At 41.3% G+C, this 18,077-nt stretch overlaps 1 protein-coding gene across 7 annotated transcripts in view; it reads left to right on the plus strand.

Moving 5' to 3' along the window:
- The window catches only part of SDK1 (sidekick cell adhesion molecule 1), a 580,479-nt gene that overhangs the window by 129,544 nt on the left and 432,858 nt on the right, over window positions 1-18,077 (plus strand). For all 7 annotated transcript variants that reach the window (XM_083711227.1, XM_083711231.1, XM_083711232.1 and 4 more), the window contains exons 3-4: window positions 3,347-3,506; window positions 13,721-13,827. In XM_083711227.1, coding sequence (XP_083567353.1) covers window positions 3,347-3,506; window positions 13,721-13,827 — 267 coding nt within the window. The remainder of the gene's footprint in view (window positions 1-3,346; window positions 3,507-13,720; window positions 13,828-18,077) is intronic.

Here is an 18,077-nt window from a genome sequence, read left to right on the forward strand (position 1 = left end):
CCTGTGGTGGATGGTAAACAACTCCAGTAGCTTTAGGTAATATCAGATGAACTTTGGATTCAGTGCCATTTAATTTAAACAGCAAACCTGAATAGTGTTTAACGTAGTTCAACTGCCATGCCCACCTCATGGAAATTATTGTGTCGGGTCATATATTTAGACTTGGACACTTAGACTATCATCTTCCCCAGCTCTTGCTGCACAATCTTATGTAGTCTTTTGTGCAAGTAATCTCTCATTGTGTGCAGATAATAAATTTATTGTGGTAAAACTTTTAATAAAATTGCATTTATATTAAACATTTGAAATTATAAATACAAATCACATCTTTGCATTTCAAAAGAAAACAATGCATGATAAAAAAACCTTGACTAAGATATTACTTTGTCACAGCTTTATATATTAACATTTTCATCATATGTGAGTGCTGAGTATAAACAATGAAGTTTAAAAGGATTGTTATATCCTGCTTAACTTGGGCCTTGATATTTGCAGACAATACTGTTACAAAACCATAACAGAAACAGTTTAATTACATTATCGGGCCTGGATTTTTGTTCACAGCTTAAATTTAAAATAATTAAATTGAGGGGGTGAACCAAGTGTCAGGGACCCAGTCAGCAAAACATCACATGGAGTTAAATCTTGAGCCCAGCAACTCTTCTCTGTACTTCTTGTCCCTATGAGGCAGTTATTCAGGCTGAAGGTCTCTGCTTTCCCACAGCTGCCTAAATCTCCATCCCCCCCCCCCGTAGGTCCTTCCCAAGCAATCTGAGACTATGCTGATGTGCTTGTCTCTGCTCCTCCCTCTTCATACCTCTTCTGGTCCTAGGAGACCCGGAGGGAGGGGAGCTTGCTGCAGCAGAAGCAGGAGACCCCCCCCCCCTTAAAACATCTCTACCACTTGGCCTCCCTTCTTTCCTGCTTCTGTCTTTGCCTCTGATTCTGATTTTGGACTTCACTCCACCACAAACTTTCCCTGCTCCCAGTGACCTCTTCAGTTTCTGACACCTCTTCCTCCCAACCTTCTCCCTCTCTGTTGCTTCTGAGATCAATTCCACATCTATTTAAATTTGAGTGTGAGGCAGCACACTCATTCAGACTTCGTGAAAAAGGCAATAACAGCATGCAGCTATACCCTACTATGGCTTTTTAAAGTTTTATGTAGGGGGTGTGGAGCTGGAATGGGAAGATGAGAGGGAAGGTAACATATTGGTTTTGTAAGTTACTTGGGCATGTAAGGAAATCCTGGCATACATTTATTACCAAGTTCTATCACTGTATTTTCCCTTCATTGTATTTTGTGTAGGATTCAAATATCTTGTACAGCGATACGGTATGCTCTCATTCTATGAAGCATTGTTTTTTAAAAAAATTATGAAAAAAGTTAGGGACTAAGGATGAGTGGCAGAATAATGATATAACTTCAGTATAGATATCCATTCCTCTAAGATCCTAACTCTCTCTCTCTCTCTCTCTCTCTCTCTCTCTCTCTCTGTCTGTCTGTCTCTGTTTTTTAATCCTCCGACCCCCCCCCCCCCGTATTATCTTTTCAACATTTTGGCCACTGGTGAAGATTTTTCAGAAATTAATTTATCTTGATTTAATTTTCAGTACAAAGAAAGATACAGGCTTATATTGAGATAAGTGGGCAGTGAGAGATTCATAAATACATACATACCTAGAAGAAAGGAATAAGAAAAGCTTACTAGTCTGAGAAAGGATGGAATAGGATATGAAAAAAAGAAACAGCTATTATCTTTAATTATCAGAGTAGGAGGTGAGTGGTGAAATGTTATAAAGCAGTATTATTATTATTCTCTCTATTCTTGGGCAGATACATGTAAGTGATACCGAATCTAAAGCTCCATGAAAAATAATAACATCAAAAAAACAACAACATTCAAAATACAGGCGTATCTAGGTGGGAGGGTCTGGATATTATTTCCATCATTTATTTATATGCTGAATAAAAGTTTGCCAAACATTATTTTTTTTTAAAAAAAAATTGCCCCAATATTTTGCATTATCAGTAAAGAACATGCATGTCTGTATCAGGCCTCTTTGTTAATTCTCTTCAAATATTTCCAACCTTTAGCTATAAGCATTTGTGCTGCAGCTAATAGTTGTTGGACCAGAGTTTTAAAGCAATAGTCTTCATTCAGTCCAACCCAGACACCCAGCAAAGCCAACAAGGGCGTGGAGGTCAGGGGCACCCGTCCCATTTCCCCACCTGAGATGAAACAAGGTGTCCTTCTCACCTAAGTCTTGCTTACGGAGGTCGTGTGGCTGCAATGGTTTATGGCAATATCTTGTGATATCTCATGCAAGTTCTGCAAGATCTCACTGGAAGAAGCCACCGCCATGCAACCTCAGTTGCTTTAGCCTGCCTCATGGGCAGGCTGGCACTGCTGGAAATACAGTGGTACCTCAGGTTACAGACGCTTCAGGTTACAGACTCCACTAACCCAGAAATAGTACCTCAGGTTAAGAACTTTGCTTCTGTTTGAGAACAGAAATTGCACGGTGGCGGCATGGTGGCAGCGGGAGGCCCCATTAGCTAAAGTGGTGCTTCAGGTTAAGAACAGTTTCAGGTTTAGAACGGACCTCCAGAACGAATTAAGTTCTTAACCCGAGGTACCACTGTACTTACTGTTTTGTGATTAAATTAATTTCAACAAAAATCAGTTCTCAAAACTCGGCCGGTAGTAAACAGGTATACTGCTGTTGGAAACCGCCCAGAGTGTTGGGGCAACCCAGTCAGATGGGCGGGATACGAATAATAAAATTTTTGTTATTGTTATTAGTGGAAGTAGTGATGGTCACCAACTTGGATGGCTTTAAAAGAGGATTAGATGAATTCATGGAGAATAAGGCTAACAATGGCTTTTAACCAGGATGACTTTGCTCCATCTGCATGATCAAAGGCAGTAATGCTTCTGAATACCAACTGCTGGAAACCGCAGAAGGGAGAGTGCCATTGACATTGAATCCTGCAGGTGTCTGTGAGCCACTATGAGAACAGTAAACTAGATTAGATGGGCCTGATCCTGCATACCCTTCTTATGTTCTTATTTGCATAGAAGTTAGATTATTAGAGTAGCGATATGTACATATATGTGATGTGTATTGAAACACCTATGATGGTAAGATTAAATAAAGAATTTGGATAGGCATTTTCTGTCTCTTCTCTTTAGTTGGTGTGAAATTCTAGGAGGTACCTGAACCCTTTCTAGAAAAATCAGAACCGTAAGCGCTTGATTTGTAGTCTGTCTTGAAAAAGAACATAAAGCAATTTCACAACCTCGTTCCCTCATTTTGACTTTATTTTTCTATCCTATTTCAGACGATGTTGCACCCTATTTCAAGACAGAGCCAGGCTTGCCCCAGACTCACCTAGAAGGGAACCGCCTCGTGCTTACATGTTTGGCAGAAGGTAGCTGGCCTTTGGAATTCAAATGGCTGCACAATGGCAGGGAAACCACGGCCTTCACCAACGAGTACACGTAAGTGGCTTTTAGAATAGCAATCTATAGATTATATTTTTCAGCATTGTAATGAGGAAAGATTTTTATTTTTGTATCATTGCATCACAAAAGAACAAAATGGGTAAACATACAATACAGTTAAAACTTAAGGCAGTAGAACTATCTTATGGGCTGCCTTTATGATATCTCATAGAATCATAGAATTGTAGATTCAAAGGGATCCTGAGGATCATCTAGTACAACCCCCTGCAATGCAGTTCCTTTGTTCTAACACATTGTACATACCCTCTAACATTTATCTGATGAAAATAGGGACGTCCCATTCCATAATGAGAATTTTACTATTTATACCCTACACATCTTACTCCAGCCATTCTGGGCAGCTTCCAACGTATACAGAACATTAAATATTTAAAAAAAAAACCTTTCCCTATATAGAAATGCCTTTAGATGGCTCGGGAGTCGGATACCTCCATACCCTCCAACATTTCTCCAATGAAAATAGGGGCATCCTAAGGAAAATGGGACATTCCATGATCAAATCAGAAACTGGGACAGCTGCTCAAAATTAGGGACGTCCCTGGAAAATAGGGACACTTGGAGGGTCTGCATTATAGATATTTTTTTATCAAAATAAATATTGTTATGAAAACCTATATTGACAGATTACAAATATTTAAACAACTAAATGCTTGGCAAACAAAAGGTCATTTGTCATTTTACCACTGCCTCCTTCAAGAAGGCAGGGACCACCCCCTCTCGAAAGGAGGTATTAATCACCTCCCTGGCCCTGCCAGCTGTCCCATCCCTGCAAGTTTTTATCAGCCAAAAAGGGCAAAGGTCCAGAGTGCAAGTGATTTCCCTGACTGATCCAAGCACCATGTCTGCATCCTCAAGCCTTACTAACAGAAACTCATCCAACAGGACTAGGCAGTGCTCTGGACACCTTTCAAGGTTCATCTGGTTTAATAGTGGAGTCAAGGTCTCAGTGGTTGCAAGTGAAGAATTGGATGCTGGGCTAGATGAGCCTTTGGTCTGATTCAGCTGAAGGGCTCCTCTTATGTTGTCAGTGTGATTCACTGTGGGGTTCAGGGATGGGTGGGGTAATCTACATGTAGTGATTGTTCAATGCATCCCATGGCAAACTGCTTGCATTTGAACTTTCTACCAAACATAGTCTGATGGAGATATGCATTTTGCCATATCACTTAATGTCTGAACTGTATGAGCTTGGTATCTGTGTGGAAACTGTTCGCTGAGAGGTGGCATTGCATAGTGTCTACACGTGTCAGCTGTGAGCTAAAATGTCTCTGCTTCAAGCCATGAATTCAACAAGTGGTATTAGATAAGTTTTGCTGTCTCAGGTCAGCCCTACACCTGCCGTATAAAATTGTCAAAGCCTATGTTTGTGTAGGAGAGAGGAAGAAATGTCATGCCACTGTCTTAGCTTGCATTTCTATTTCACTGGGCAACTATTTCACTGGGCAGAACAAGCATCTCTGGCCCTCCAGCCCTTAGTCCATGCAAAATAAGCCTCCATTGCCAACCAGCTGCTGATGGCTGTGATGTGCTTGGAACACTCAGAATGCAGGATTGTTATGTATGGAACGGCAATTTAAATTATTATTTAGGGCAACAATGTCTACTGGCTTGATTAATCACAGAAGTAAGCATGTCTGTGATTTTGATATTGGGTTGATCAATGGGGGTGCTTTACTGCAGTCAGCAGCCAAAAAACTGAACAGAAATCCACAACTCTGATGGGACACCAACAATATTTGGGAGGTGTAAAAGAAAGCAGTACAGAAAGGTCAGCTAGGAAAGAGGATAGGAAATAGAACAGGCCCTAGTATGGAGATTGTTATACATCCAGCATCTTGCATTACTTAATATTATATTATAATTCTGTAATACAAAAACCAAGTAGTGTATTGTTACATATTGCTACTGAAGAGACATACAGAAGACCTTTCCTTTTAAGTGCTGCCTGCTACACTTATATATTATATATTGTTTTTAAAAAATTCCTTAGGTTACCATAAAAACCATATTTATTTTGTTTAGGGTTTGATTAACTTGTTTTGAATACTTGAAGCATTTGTCTTCTACAGAATGTGCATGGAAAGCTAATCAAAATTTACTATAAAGTTTGAATAAATATATTGCTATGAATATTTCAGCTCTATTATTTATTTCTAATTGCTTTCCAAAAACCAAAATACACTCTGGATGTTTTTGTATTTATATGCAGGGAATTGCATTTATTCATTAAGATGAAATCATTGCAGAAAAAAGTATATTTTCTTTTGGTTGAATAACATTGGGCTATATTTGGCCTTAGTCTCATCACGTCAACAAGCTGCATGTTCAAATCCCCCCATATTGCGCACCCCAGATCTTGGTATTTTGCTGTATGGCAAATATTAAGGGCTCTAGAAAAAGATGAAATATCAGTGGGAAAAGGGGGCGTCCCTGTCTGGTTACCCTCTGCACGGGGAGGGGGGGGGCGAACCTGACAATATGCCATTTGCCTGTATCCTGGACATAGGTGTTATGTATATGGTTTTCACCCAGTGCACACGTTCTTGGGGTATACCACAGAGCCAGTGCCCTAGGGTAAAGAAAAAGAGCCACTGCACCAAATCAAATTCATTTTCAGCATCCAAGGACAGCAAGTCTAATGGCAATGTGCTAGTACTGTTGAGTGCTACTAGATCAATTACAAGATGGAGCTTATCTACCCTTTGATGGTGTCATATAAATCCAACCTGGTTTGGGTGGATTAGGATGCTCATCACTTCCTGAAGCCTGTCCACTAGAGCTGCTACAAGGATTTTGCTGTCAGTGTTGATTAGTGAGATTTAACTCACAGAGTTTGGGTGTTTGCCAGGTTTTGGAATTACAGAATTTGGAATTTGTGTTACGTACAGAGAAGGATGGGAGAGTGAGGATCTTTCCGAAGCTTCCTAGTAAACGGAATGCAGTTTGGGGGTTAATAAGTCAAGATGAGACTTGGATCACTCCATAGAAAATCTGTCTGGGCCTGGCACCTTAACAATACTCATTTGCTTCATTATTCTATTTATTTCCTCTCTTCTCAGGGGTGCTGCAGAGAATGCCCCCTTGATCTGCACCTAACTGTGTGAGTTCTAACTGGGTCATGAATTTGAATATTTCTGTTTCTTTAGTCATAGCATTCCTTTGATATAAGGCAGAGTGCAAGTTAGAAAATAGTTGCATAAGCACTTTTCGTAGCTTAAATGTTATTTGTTGCATTTATATCTGTTATGTACTGAATTGAATAGGATCCAAACTGCAACAGTCTGATTGGTCCTAGAACAATAGGATCCAAAAGGCAGCAGTCTGATTGGTCCTAGAACAATAGGATTCAGAATGCAGCAGTCTGATTGGGCCTAGAACAATGCAGCAATATGATTGGTTGGCAGGAACCACCCAATCATGCTCCAGATAGAAGTGAACCCACAACCTGATTGGCTTACAGTAGAATTCCAGAATTAGCCAATCATGTGCAGCCCATTGTGTAAATAATGTATATAAAGCAGATACTTTGAGGGGACTTTCATTCATTCCTCCTCACCACTAAGAGCTGAATAAAGAGCATGAAATCACTTTGCGACTCTGAGTATAGTTCAATATCCCATCTTATTCTCCAGGGAGCTCAAGGTGGCAAACATGGTTCTCCCCATCCTATTTAATTCCCACAACAACCCTGATTAGGCTGGGAAGTAGTGACTGGCCAAGGGGGGGGGGGTTGAAACCTAGGGTTCCCAGGTCTTAGTCTGACACTCTAAATATTTGGAAAGTTTGCTGCAAGCATTGAAAAGGCAGGACTGAGGAAGGAATGTGAAGCATTCTCTGCATCTTCCCTCCCCTATATTCTAAGGGGAGCAGCTTGCAGCATGAAGAACAGGAACAAAGTGAATGATACCTTGTGCCTTTAGTAGCTGTGTGACTGGCACAAATTAAACCGGGTAAGACTGTATATTTTAATGGAAATATAATTATGGGGAAAGGGGAAAGCTTCACCTGATGATAGTCTGTCTGTCAAAAACCTTATATGTGGCTCCTGATTTGTTATTGGGCCCTATACCTCAGCACAGCAGTTTATAACACTGAATGCCGAGGATGAACATTTTATAGACTAAAAAGTTCATTTGGCTGAACTACTTCAGTTTCTAAATTAACTTTGCAGGACTGGAAACTACTAAGCATGGCTTGTAGTTTCTCTTTTTAAAAAATGCCAACTGATTGTCAAAAGTAGGGATGGTGGGAAAGTTCATTAAAAGCCAGCTGAAGAGCTATCTCCTTCAAAGCTTGCATGCTTGTACAGAGCTCATGAGCAGTCTTCAATACCAATCTTATGATAAACTTTTCACCCCAAACTTCTTACTCCCCACTGTTCTCGATCTCTGTGCTTAAACTCATAATTCTGCTTGGCACTCTGCCATTGTTTTTGTGCATTGGAACTGTCTATGCACTCTGTCTTTTATATTTAGGTGATGACCCTGTGCCCTCCATTGGCATTATGCAACAGACATACACAAGCCCCGTTTTTTTAAAAAAGGCAGATTCTCTCTACTCCTGTCAGCAATCAGCAACATGCATTGCCCAAAGCAGAAAAGCTAGGAAATAAACAGTCTTTTATTTCTTATGGGAAGGTGATGTCACGCGTTTATTTGTTTTACAGCAATGCACACTCTTTTCTTCCATTACCCACCATCTATTACCCATTCAGAGACTTAATCTTATGCTGAATTAGAAATGTTTTGTATTAGTCTAAATGTTCAACATCTTCTTCAGAAAATATTCACTTACTAATTAAATACACTTTGCTTTTAGGCAGCGGGTATTTTTTCAAGGAAAGCTAAGAATAATTAAATGCTTATTTTTCGCATTTTTACTACAACAATATATTTCATTTTATTTTGTAAATAAAATGAGACGGTGGCCAGATGATTCTAACTGTGCCTTGGCTTTCTTTCCCAGTACATCATGGTAAGGTAAACTAAAAATTAAATTCAATTGAAAAGTCTTATAGTGCTGGTCATGTAGCTTTGTTTAGACTCTTGTTTGTCTTCCAAATACAGTATTTCTTTGAAATACTAATTTTACTAAAATACTAATTTTATTTTAGTAGATTTAGTAAAAATTATTAGTATTTTTAAATTATAGTAAAACACAACCCCCCCCCCCATTTCAGAGGATTGGACGAGATGACCCTGGGGGTCCCTTCCAACTCTACAATTCTATGACACTATTTTATTGTAAAATAAAATATTGTCTGGAGAACTCAGACACATATAACAACAGTTAAAAGATTAAGGATGGATGGGGTTGGTACTTTAGGTAATCCTGTCAAAGAGGAAAAGGCTATGGTAGGGGGGGAAATAATGTTATTTGTTTAGGTGTCTGTCCCCTGCAGGCAAAGAAAAGATCCTGTGGTGAAATGGCTGGCTGAGGCAAAGAGGGACTGGAGGGGGAAATGTAAATAATATGCAGAATTTCAAATGGCGGTGGGAACGGCAAAGCAAAACTATTTATTTTATGGAGGGGACATTAACAACATTAAAACAAATGCATATAATATTACAGAATATGCAATACAGAAACAACCTTAAAAAGCACGCCGTTCTTCTCTATGCCATTCTTGTCTGCCCTGGGAGGAGATGGTTTACCTTAGAGTTGACATCAGTCATGGCATTTTCAGGCTTGCAGCTCTATGTTTTGGGCTCAGCAGACTAAAGCTTGACAGCAGAGCCTAGTTCACTGTAGATATACCTGCTATAGGCTGAACCTGTACTGCTAAAGTGAACTAAGAATTGCCATAAACCAAGCTAGCATGACAAGAACCAAGAGCGGTATGATCACAGGCACGCAGCAAGCCCCAAGCAAACTCTTGGACTGGGGTGTTGTTTCAGTTTTTGTTGTGTATGTGTATAAGTGGGGGGTGTTGTTGTTGGTGGTGGTTTTTTGGAGTTTTCTTTCAGATCTTGTGATTTATGTGGAAATTGTTCCGTTTGGTTGTGTATTTTTGATGTTTTATTTATTGCTTATGACTACTATGTTGCTGTTACGCTTTTCATGTCGTAAGCCACCTTTCGCATGGTTTGAACTGTGGAAAGGTGGTTTACAAATAAAATTATGTATATATAGACCAGCAGACACAGGTCAGTTCCATATGTTCTTTTTTTTTAATAAAAAAAGTTTTAATCCCTATTGAAGGTGCCGTCGAAAACTAAAAAAAATGCATTCCAGTCTTTGGGAAGCCAGATTTTGAATTTGGGCGCTTAAGACATGGCAGCCCTCTCCTAGCCGTTGAGCTCTGGAACAGAAAGGAAAAGAAACGCTAGGAATCATTTCCAGTGTTTTCATTGATATTTTCACTTATTGATGTACTATCCATCTTCTGTCTTAGATTTTCTTAAGCAGCAAGCCTCTTCCAGGCTGCTCCACTCAAAACAAATTGTCCATTTTTCTAAATTGCTTGCTCAGATCTGCAGAAACTTTAAGTGCCCTTCTGGCTTTCAGACAATGGAAATGCCTTTTTCTCTCTTGCATGCAAAATCACTAGAAAACTATTATTGGGAAACACTCTTAACATTTGAGGATAAACTTAGCATTGAATACCTGGTACACCCTTTTATGCAAGTTTCAAAGATACTATGCAACAATGGCAAGAGCTTGGACCAAGAGAATGCTCTGAGACCTAATGATATTCAACAACTACTGTCCAGTTGCAAATATCCACTTTGTGGGCAAGGCATTCGAAAGGGTCATGGAGATGCAACTGCAGGCATTCCTCAAAGAAACTGAATTTTTAGACCCATCTCCATTTGGGTTCAGATTTGAACCTGGCTTGGTAGCCCTGATGGATGACCTTTATCAGCTTTTGATGCCATTGACCATTGTATCCTCCTGGATTGCCTATGGGAAATGGGTATCAGGGGCAGTGGTTCCAGTCTTAACTCCAGAGATGCTTTCAGAAGGTAGCATTGGATGCTCCTCAGCTTCTTGGCTTTTGAGCTATGGGCTGCTACAGGGACTATATTGCCTCCAATGCTATTTAATATCTACATGAAGCTGGTAGGAGTAGTCACTGGGAGTTTGGGACCAAGGTGTCATCAGTATACTGATGATACCCAACTCTATTTCTTGGTAACATCTGACTCAGGAATGAGAGGCCCTGGGCCGGTGTCTGGATGCAGTGATGGGCTGGATGAGAACTAATAAACTGAGTCTGAAACTGAATCCTGTCAAGAAGGAGGCTCTGTGAGCAAGTAGTTCCTGGATCTGGTAAGTTGGTAAGTTGCCTGCCCTGGATGGAGTTGAAAGAGCAGGTGCATAATTTGGATGTGCTCCTAGATTCAACCCTGTTACTCTAGGTACAGGTGTCCTCAGTGGCTAGGAGTGACTTTTACCAACTTTGATTGCTATGATATCTGCAGCCATTCTTGGAACCAAATAGCTTGACCATAGCTATCTATGCATGGGTAACGTCACACTTTGATTACTGCAATACACTCTAAGTGAGACTTCCCTTGGGGTTGATCTGCAGGCTGCAGCTGGTGGAGAATGTGGTGGCTAGGTTGTTTGTGGGGGTTAATGCCCACAAGCATAAACACCTTGCTTGTGGTATTTGCACTGGCTGCTAATTTTCTACCGGGCCATGTTCAGGGTGTTGGTACTGACATATAAGTACCTACATAGCTTGTGACCACATTACTTGACAGACTGCCTTATTCCTTATATACCCAGTAGATGTCTGTGGGAGATTCTCTCCTGCAAGTTCCAAAGACCACAGAAGCCTACCCTGCAGTAAATCAGAGCAGGGTTTTTAATGTGGCTGCTCCTGTCCTGTGGAATAGCATCCCTGTCGAGAAATGACAGGTGCCCACTATCTACACTTTTCAGAAACTGTTGAAGACATTTTTGTTCCAGTGGGCTTTCCCAGATGGGTAAATGGGTCTTTACCATGAGAGTCCTTTACCATGAGAGAGGGTTCTCATTCTGTTTTTAATTATTTTATGTGTAAATCACATCAAGATGGTAGTTTAGAAGGTGTTTAATAAATCAGTTACACTACTACTACTACTACTACTACTACTACTACTATTACTATGCTATGCTATGTTGTAATAAGCTAAAAGGGTAAAGCCCCCTGGACGGTTAAGTCCAGTCAAGGGCGACTATGGGGTTGCGGCACACATCTCGCTTTCAGGCCAAGGGAGTGGTGCCAGCATGACTAAACCGCTTATGGCACAAGCCTCAACGGTCCCTATTTATCTACTTGCGCTGGTGTGCTTTTGAACTGCTAGGTTGGCAGAAGCTGGGACAGAGTAACAGGAGCTCACCCCATTGCAGTGATTCGAACCACCAACCTTCCAATTGGCAAGCCTGAGAGGCTCAGTGCTTTAGACCACAGCACCATCCGCCTCTTGTTATAGCTAAGCAGCACGCAGCATGTCCAATGTCTGAATGGAAGATATGCCTGAGATCTCAGTGAAAGACACTTTGAGTTTTCCAGGAGCAGAATATATGTGATTTTTAAAACAGGAAATGTTTTCACGAGCCAAATACTAAGGTGTATTGGGTGAACTGTTTTAGTCTTATGTGCTGCTACTATTGCTACACCTAAACTTAGTTAATTGTTGTCAGGGTTACTGAGAATGTATAAGAACTTATTTGAATACTTTTAAAAGACTATAGAGATATACTCTAAAACATAATGTATAAACTGAGGAATCTGCCTTATACAGAGTCAGACCATTGGTCCAACTAGCTGTGTATTGTCTGTATTAGGGAAATAAATAAATTCATGAAAGATAAATAAATTTACATAAATAAATAAATAAATAAATAAATAAATGTAAATGTATTAACTTTCATAACGTTTGAATTAATTAATTGAGTTGTTCATTGGTGAACACTTTGGGGAAATAAAGAAATGAATTTTTGCTGCATTATTTTATTTTGGCGCATTTGCAAATTAATTGAAAACATTACTGAGTTTGTAATAGATTTTTGTCATTATGTATTTTCTCAATTAACAGAGTGTAATATTACAATAATCAGGATGCGGGCTTCCAAAAAAGAAAAAAAGAAAAAAAGAGTTCAAGCTAAAAAGGGGTGCTTGCAGAGGAACCACCATTATATAATATTTGATTGCTTTGGGCTTGTTACTCATCATCTGGGCTTGTGACAATCTCACTGAAATGCACTGCTATAGCAGATTTATGTGCTCTTCTGATTTTGAGTTTTGCAGGGTACAGATTGAAGTGTCATAAGAAACCATGAAAATTGGTTTAACCAGAAATCATGGCACGATGCAAAAAATTAAACACCAGTCCTGGCAATGATGGCTCTAGAGAACTGCCTTCAGCTCTCTGCGTCTTACAGAAGGAAGGAAATGCAGATGGGGTAGAGGAAAGCAGAACTGGCAGGATGTGTGTTTGTGGAAGCCTATTGAGAAAAGGGGGGACGCAGGTGGCGCTGTGGGTTAAAGCCTCAGCGCCTAGGACTTGCCGATCGAAAGGTCGGCGGTTCGAATCCCTGCGGTGGGGTGCGCTCCCGCTGCTCGGTCCCAGCGCCTGCCAACCTAGCAGTTCGAAAGCACCTCCGGGTGCAAGTAGATAAATAGGGACCGCTTACCAGTGGGAAGGTAAACGGCGTTTCCGTGTGCGGCTCTGGCTCGCCAGAGCAGCGATGTCACGCTGGCCACGTGACCCGGAAGTGTCTCCGGACAGCGCTGTCCCTGGCCTCTTGAGTGAGATGGGCGCACAACCCCAGAGTCTGTCAAGACTGTCCCGTACGGGCAGGGGTACCTTTACCTTTACCTTATTGAGAAAAGGAAGGCAAACTGGCAGGATGTGTGTTTGTGGAAGCCTATTGAGAAAAGGAAGGCAGGACTCATTGTGATCATTTTTTCTTAATCATCCGTTATCTTTTTTCAGTACTTTCAGTTCAGTTGATTGTGCTATACACTTTTTTTTAAAAAGTCTTCAAAAGTGGGGGTTTTATGTTGAATTGAGGACTGATAAATCATGGACAGAGTGAGTGAAGATCTACATCAGGAACAAGGGAGGCAAATAAAGAGCTACATTGGGATCTGTTGCCCCTGTGGTTCCTGCTGCCTGGGGCTCAAACTATTTTTGAGAACAGATATCAAAGTCCAAGTACATGTTTTAATTGTGATATCCCTTTCTGTCTTACAGGTACGTTATCCCATCCTTGCAAAGATCTGATGCTGGTTTTTATCAGTGTGTTGTGAGGAACAGAATGGGGGCACTCCTGCAAAGAAAATCAGAAGTTCAAGTGGCATGTATGTATGATGGGCATTTATTTCAAAAATTTCCTAATTTTTGCTCATTTTTGCAGATTACAATGTCATAGTCATTTTCCTGACCATTAGCTCAGGCCAGTTCTGTTGTCTCAGAAAGGAATAAAGTTGTCCCCATTTCATCTCACAGAGCATGCTTAGTATGAGGTGAGTGCTTACCTGGACATTAATTCCATCTTCCAAATATATCAGTTGACAATGCAGACAGTTGTTATGCCTGTCGTTTGGCAAGCTAAAGACCACCAAGGATAAGCTGCCCTTTAATGTGAAGAGGTTAGGAAGCTGCTAAAAATGCACATACAAAGCACCCAAAAGAGAGGTCAGGTTTAAATTCTGCGGAAATTAAATTCAACTGGAAATTAATGGGTTGGTTGACAGTCAACTACTCCAGTAAGACTGCATGAGCCAACTCATTCAGGGCTGACACATCCAAACCTCTGATTGTAGAAACTGCCAAGCTTGACCTCTGATTAAATACTTGACTTTTACTTGGGCATAAGTGTTGATTTTCTCAATTATAGATGCCAAGACATGTGCCTTGTAAAATGAGTCTGAGCTCATAATCAGCCAATGCTTTGGGGTTTTTTATAGCCAATATTCTCTCCAAACTTAAAAAAGTTTCCATCTGAACTCTGAAAAACATGACTGTAGATAAAAATTAGTGTACATATTCTAAACTGCGATTCAGTTGTTAGATTTCCTTTAATATTTTCTAGCAAAAAACCCTATATCAGTATTTCTGTTTCACCTTTCTGCTCGTTCAAGGGGCATTCAAGGTGACTCACAAAGTAAATGGTCTTCCCTTCCTCCTCTGGTTTTTCTCCATTTCATTTTCCCACTTAAGCATGACTAGGCAGGGCTGTTTAGGCCAACCTTTTTGCTTGATTAGGCCAAAAACATTTAGATAAGCCAAAAGTTGGCTTATCTAGCTAATGAGCTTTTCAGCAGAAGTAGATAAGCCAACTTTTCAGAGAGCAGTTGCTGAAGGCTGTACTGGGTAGTTGGGGTTTATACTGTTCAAGGCTCAGATTATTCTGCAGATGGAGGGCCTTCGCAAGATAGTCTTCATCTTCTGAATAATTTCAGTCCAACCAGTGTTGGAGCTGTCCCCCGCCCTCTCCTGCCTTGTTTCTTTATAACTCAGGACCAAACTTCACACTATGGAGACTAGCAGGATCTTAGCTTAAAATCAGGCCAAACTGGTTGGACCTGGAGCAGTGGTATTAAACTCCCTTTCCCTGTGTTGTTTCCTCAATCTAAACTATTCCTCTCAGTCACCTGAAGGTGAGAAGGGAGGCCTTACTTTGTCACGCACATCCATTGAACCTCAGAACCCCAGGTGGATGAGGGAGTTTGGCCTCAAAGGAGGCCCCAATCTCACCCTCTGAACCACAAAGTCCAAGAAGTGAGTCTCGGGGCTGACCCATAACCTGAAAGGTGACTACAGAGCATCACTAGGCTAAACCAAACTTTCTTTTCCCACACCTAAACTGCCCAAAGTGACCAAATCTAGATGAACAACCTATTTAAACAACACAGCAAACCAACAAACACTCTGTCCTGCTATTGAGTATGAAGTAGGTAAATTTTCCCAATCTGCATTTTTGCAATCCAGAATGAGGATTGGGGGAAAATCCTACATGGCCCCCCTAGTAGTGACCCTGAAGCAATAGGGTGACAGGGAGGGAGAGTGAAAGCTGCTGCAAACTCAGAGGTTGGAGGGAAAGCAGATTGTCCCTTTTAGAGGGTCCAAGCCCTGCTCCCCCAGACCACATTAGGAATGCACCCATTGGTGCCAAGGATTTTCCCACTGTGCCTCACTTGCAAAGGTGCCCAGCCTTCTAGGCACCATCTAAGCCTTTTGACTGAAGGTTCTTCTTTCTATATTGGAGAACTTTGAAACTGGATTTTTTTAAAAAAAAACTTGATTTGTATCAGTAAGTTAGTAAATTTAGAAATTATATCCCAAGCAGGGCTGTCTTTGGCAGATGCAGCGCCAGGGTGCAAATATCCTCCCAGCGCCCCCAAATTACCACTGATAGTGGAGGGTGAGCTGTGCCCTGCCGCAGAAGCTTGGGAGGGAAGCTGTGTGCCAGCCAGCCATATGGTTGGTGGGGTGCAGCTTCCATCCTAAGCCTCTGTGGGGATCGCTCTCCTCCCGCGGAGGCTTGGGAAGGAAGCTGCACGCCTGCCAGCCATATGGTTGGTGGGGCACAGCTGATGGGTGTGCAGGGAAAGGGGAGGCCGCTGGCAAAGCCGCCCAGCTCCCCCACTTGCTGGGGCGCCCCTGAGAGGCCGAGGCCCTGGCACAATGAACCACTAACCCCTATGGGAAAGATGGCTCTGGTCCCAAGATCTGGTATTACTGGAGGAGAATATGGAGAGTGCTTCCCATGGAATTGAGGCATCTTCAGTTAACTTCTTCTGTTACTGGAAAATTTTATCCACCAGTTCCATATCATCATCTGCCTGTGGAGAAGACAAGTAGAAATATCACAAGTAAGATGAAGTTTCACTGTTTGTTTATACTCTACACGTCTCTGTCTGAGACTTTGATTATTGTTCCTCGGGGCACTTAACTGGAAGGTCAGCAACAGTGGCTGTCATTTGATAAATGGCAGGAAGATGAAGTGGGTGAATGGAATTCTTTATTAGACATGACCATTTACAAGGAAGTGATTAAATGGAGAAGATAGGTATCATGAGGGAAAATGTGCTGAATTTATTTTTCCTGCAGTTTAATATTAGCATCAAGAATAATAATGTATAATGCTGTATGAATTGGTCAAGCAGCCACCCACTCTTCTAGCTAGTCATTATTTAATTCCTGTTCTGCAGATATCATGCAACACAGAGTGGTTAAAAAAGCTAATGGGACTGTAAAATATTTAAGGTTTAACCAATACAGTGGTGCCCCGCAAGACGAATGCCTCGCAAGACGGAAAACTCGCTAGACGAAAGAGTTTTCCGTTTTGGAGGTGCTTCGCAAAACAAATTTCCTATGGGCTTGCTTCGCAAGACGAAAATGTCTTGCGAGTTCCTGCGGGGTTCCCCCCCCCTTCTAAGCCACTAAGCCGCTTATCCGATAAGCCGATAAGCCGCTAAAAGCCGCTAAACCACTAATAGTGCTAATCCACTAAGCCGTCAATGGGCTTGCTTCGCAAGACGAAAAAACCGCTAGACGAAGAGACTCGCGGAACGGATTATTTTCGTCTTGCGAGGCACCACTGTATTGGATTTGTGCAGAAACTAATAGTGGGGCTATCTTAGCCATATTTATTTATTCTTTATTTATTTATATACAATTATATAGAATTTCTGTCCCACCCTTCTATCGCTGGGGGCCTTACAACAACGCTACATGTTCTAAGACATCTTGAGTGAACTGTCAGATTGCCCAGTTCTTCCCCACCTCCATTCTGAAGTGTGAATGTTAATCTCATTTAAGCATTACATAGTATGTACATAATGTAATTTAACATAATGTAGCATATTATATAATGCAGTAACACCCACATAAATACTTTGAGCATTACAGCTACATGTTGCATGCTCATTTTGTTATAAAAGCACTTTTGGAATCATACCGTTTTCGCCCAAATATAAGCCGCACCTGAATATAAGCTACACCTTTAAAATTGGATGGGTGGGGAGAAAAAAATGAAAAAAAATATCCGAATATAAGCCACTCAATTCCTCACTGCTCCTGGCTGCATTCCGGGGGTGGGGGGGAGCTATGCTGTGTTGCTGGCGGCCTTTCCCTTTCCTCGCTCTCTCCTTGGGGGAGAGGATGGAGAATTATTTGTGGGGCAGGCGCCACTTTGCCCTGCTCCTGGCGCTGTTTGCCCCATGCTACTGGCTGCATACCGTAAGGTCACAAATATAAGGCATACTTTATCTTTTCACAGTCAGAATTTGGGAGGAAAGTGAGGCTTATAATCAGGCCAACACAGTACAGTGGTACCTCGGGTTACAGACACTTCAGGTTACAGACACTTCAGGTTACAGACTCTGCTAAACCAGAAATAGTACCTTGGGTTAAGAACTTTGCTTCAGGATGACAACAGAAATCACGCGGTAGCGGTGCGACGGCAGCAGGAGGCCCCATTAGCTAAAGTGGTACCTCAGGTTAAGAACAGTTTCAGGTTAAGAACGGACCTCCAGAACGAATTGAGTTCTTAACCTGAGGTACCACTGTATATCATCCTAGAATATAATTATTCTCATAGGGT

The sequence above is a fragment of the Podarcis gaigeae genome, assembly GCF_964106915.1.
Source record: "Podarcis gaigeae genome assembly, chromosome: 14".
Lineage (NCBI taxonomy): Eukaryota > Metazoa > Chordata > Lepidosauria > Squamata > Lacertidae > Podarcis > Podarcis gaigeae.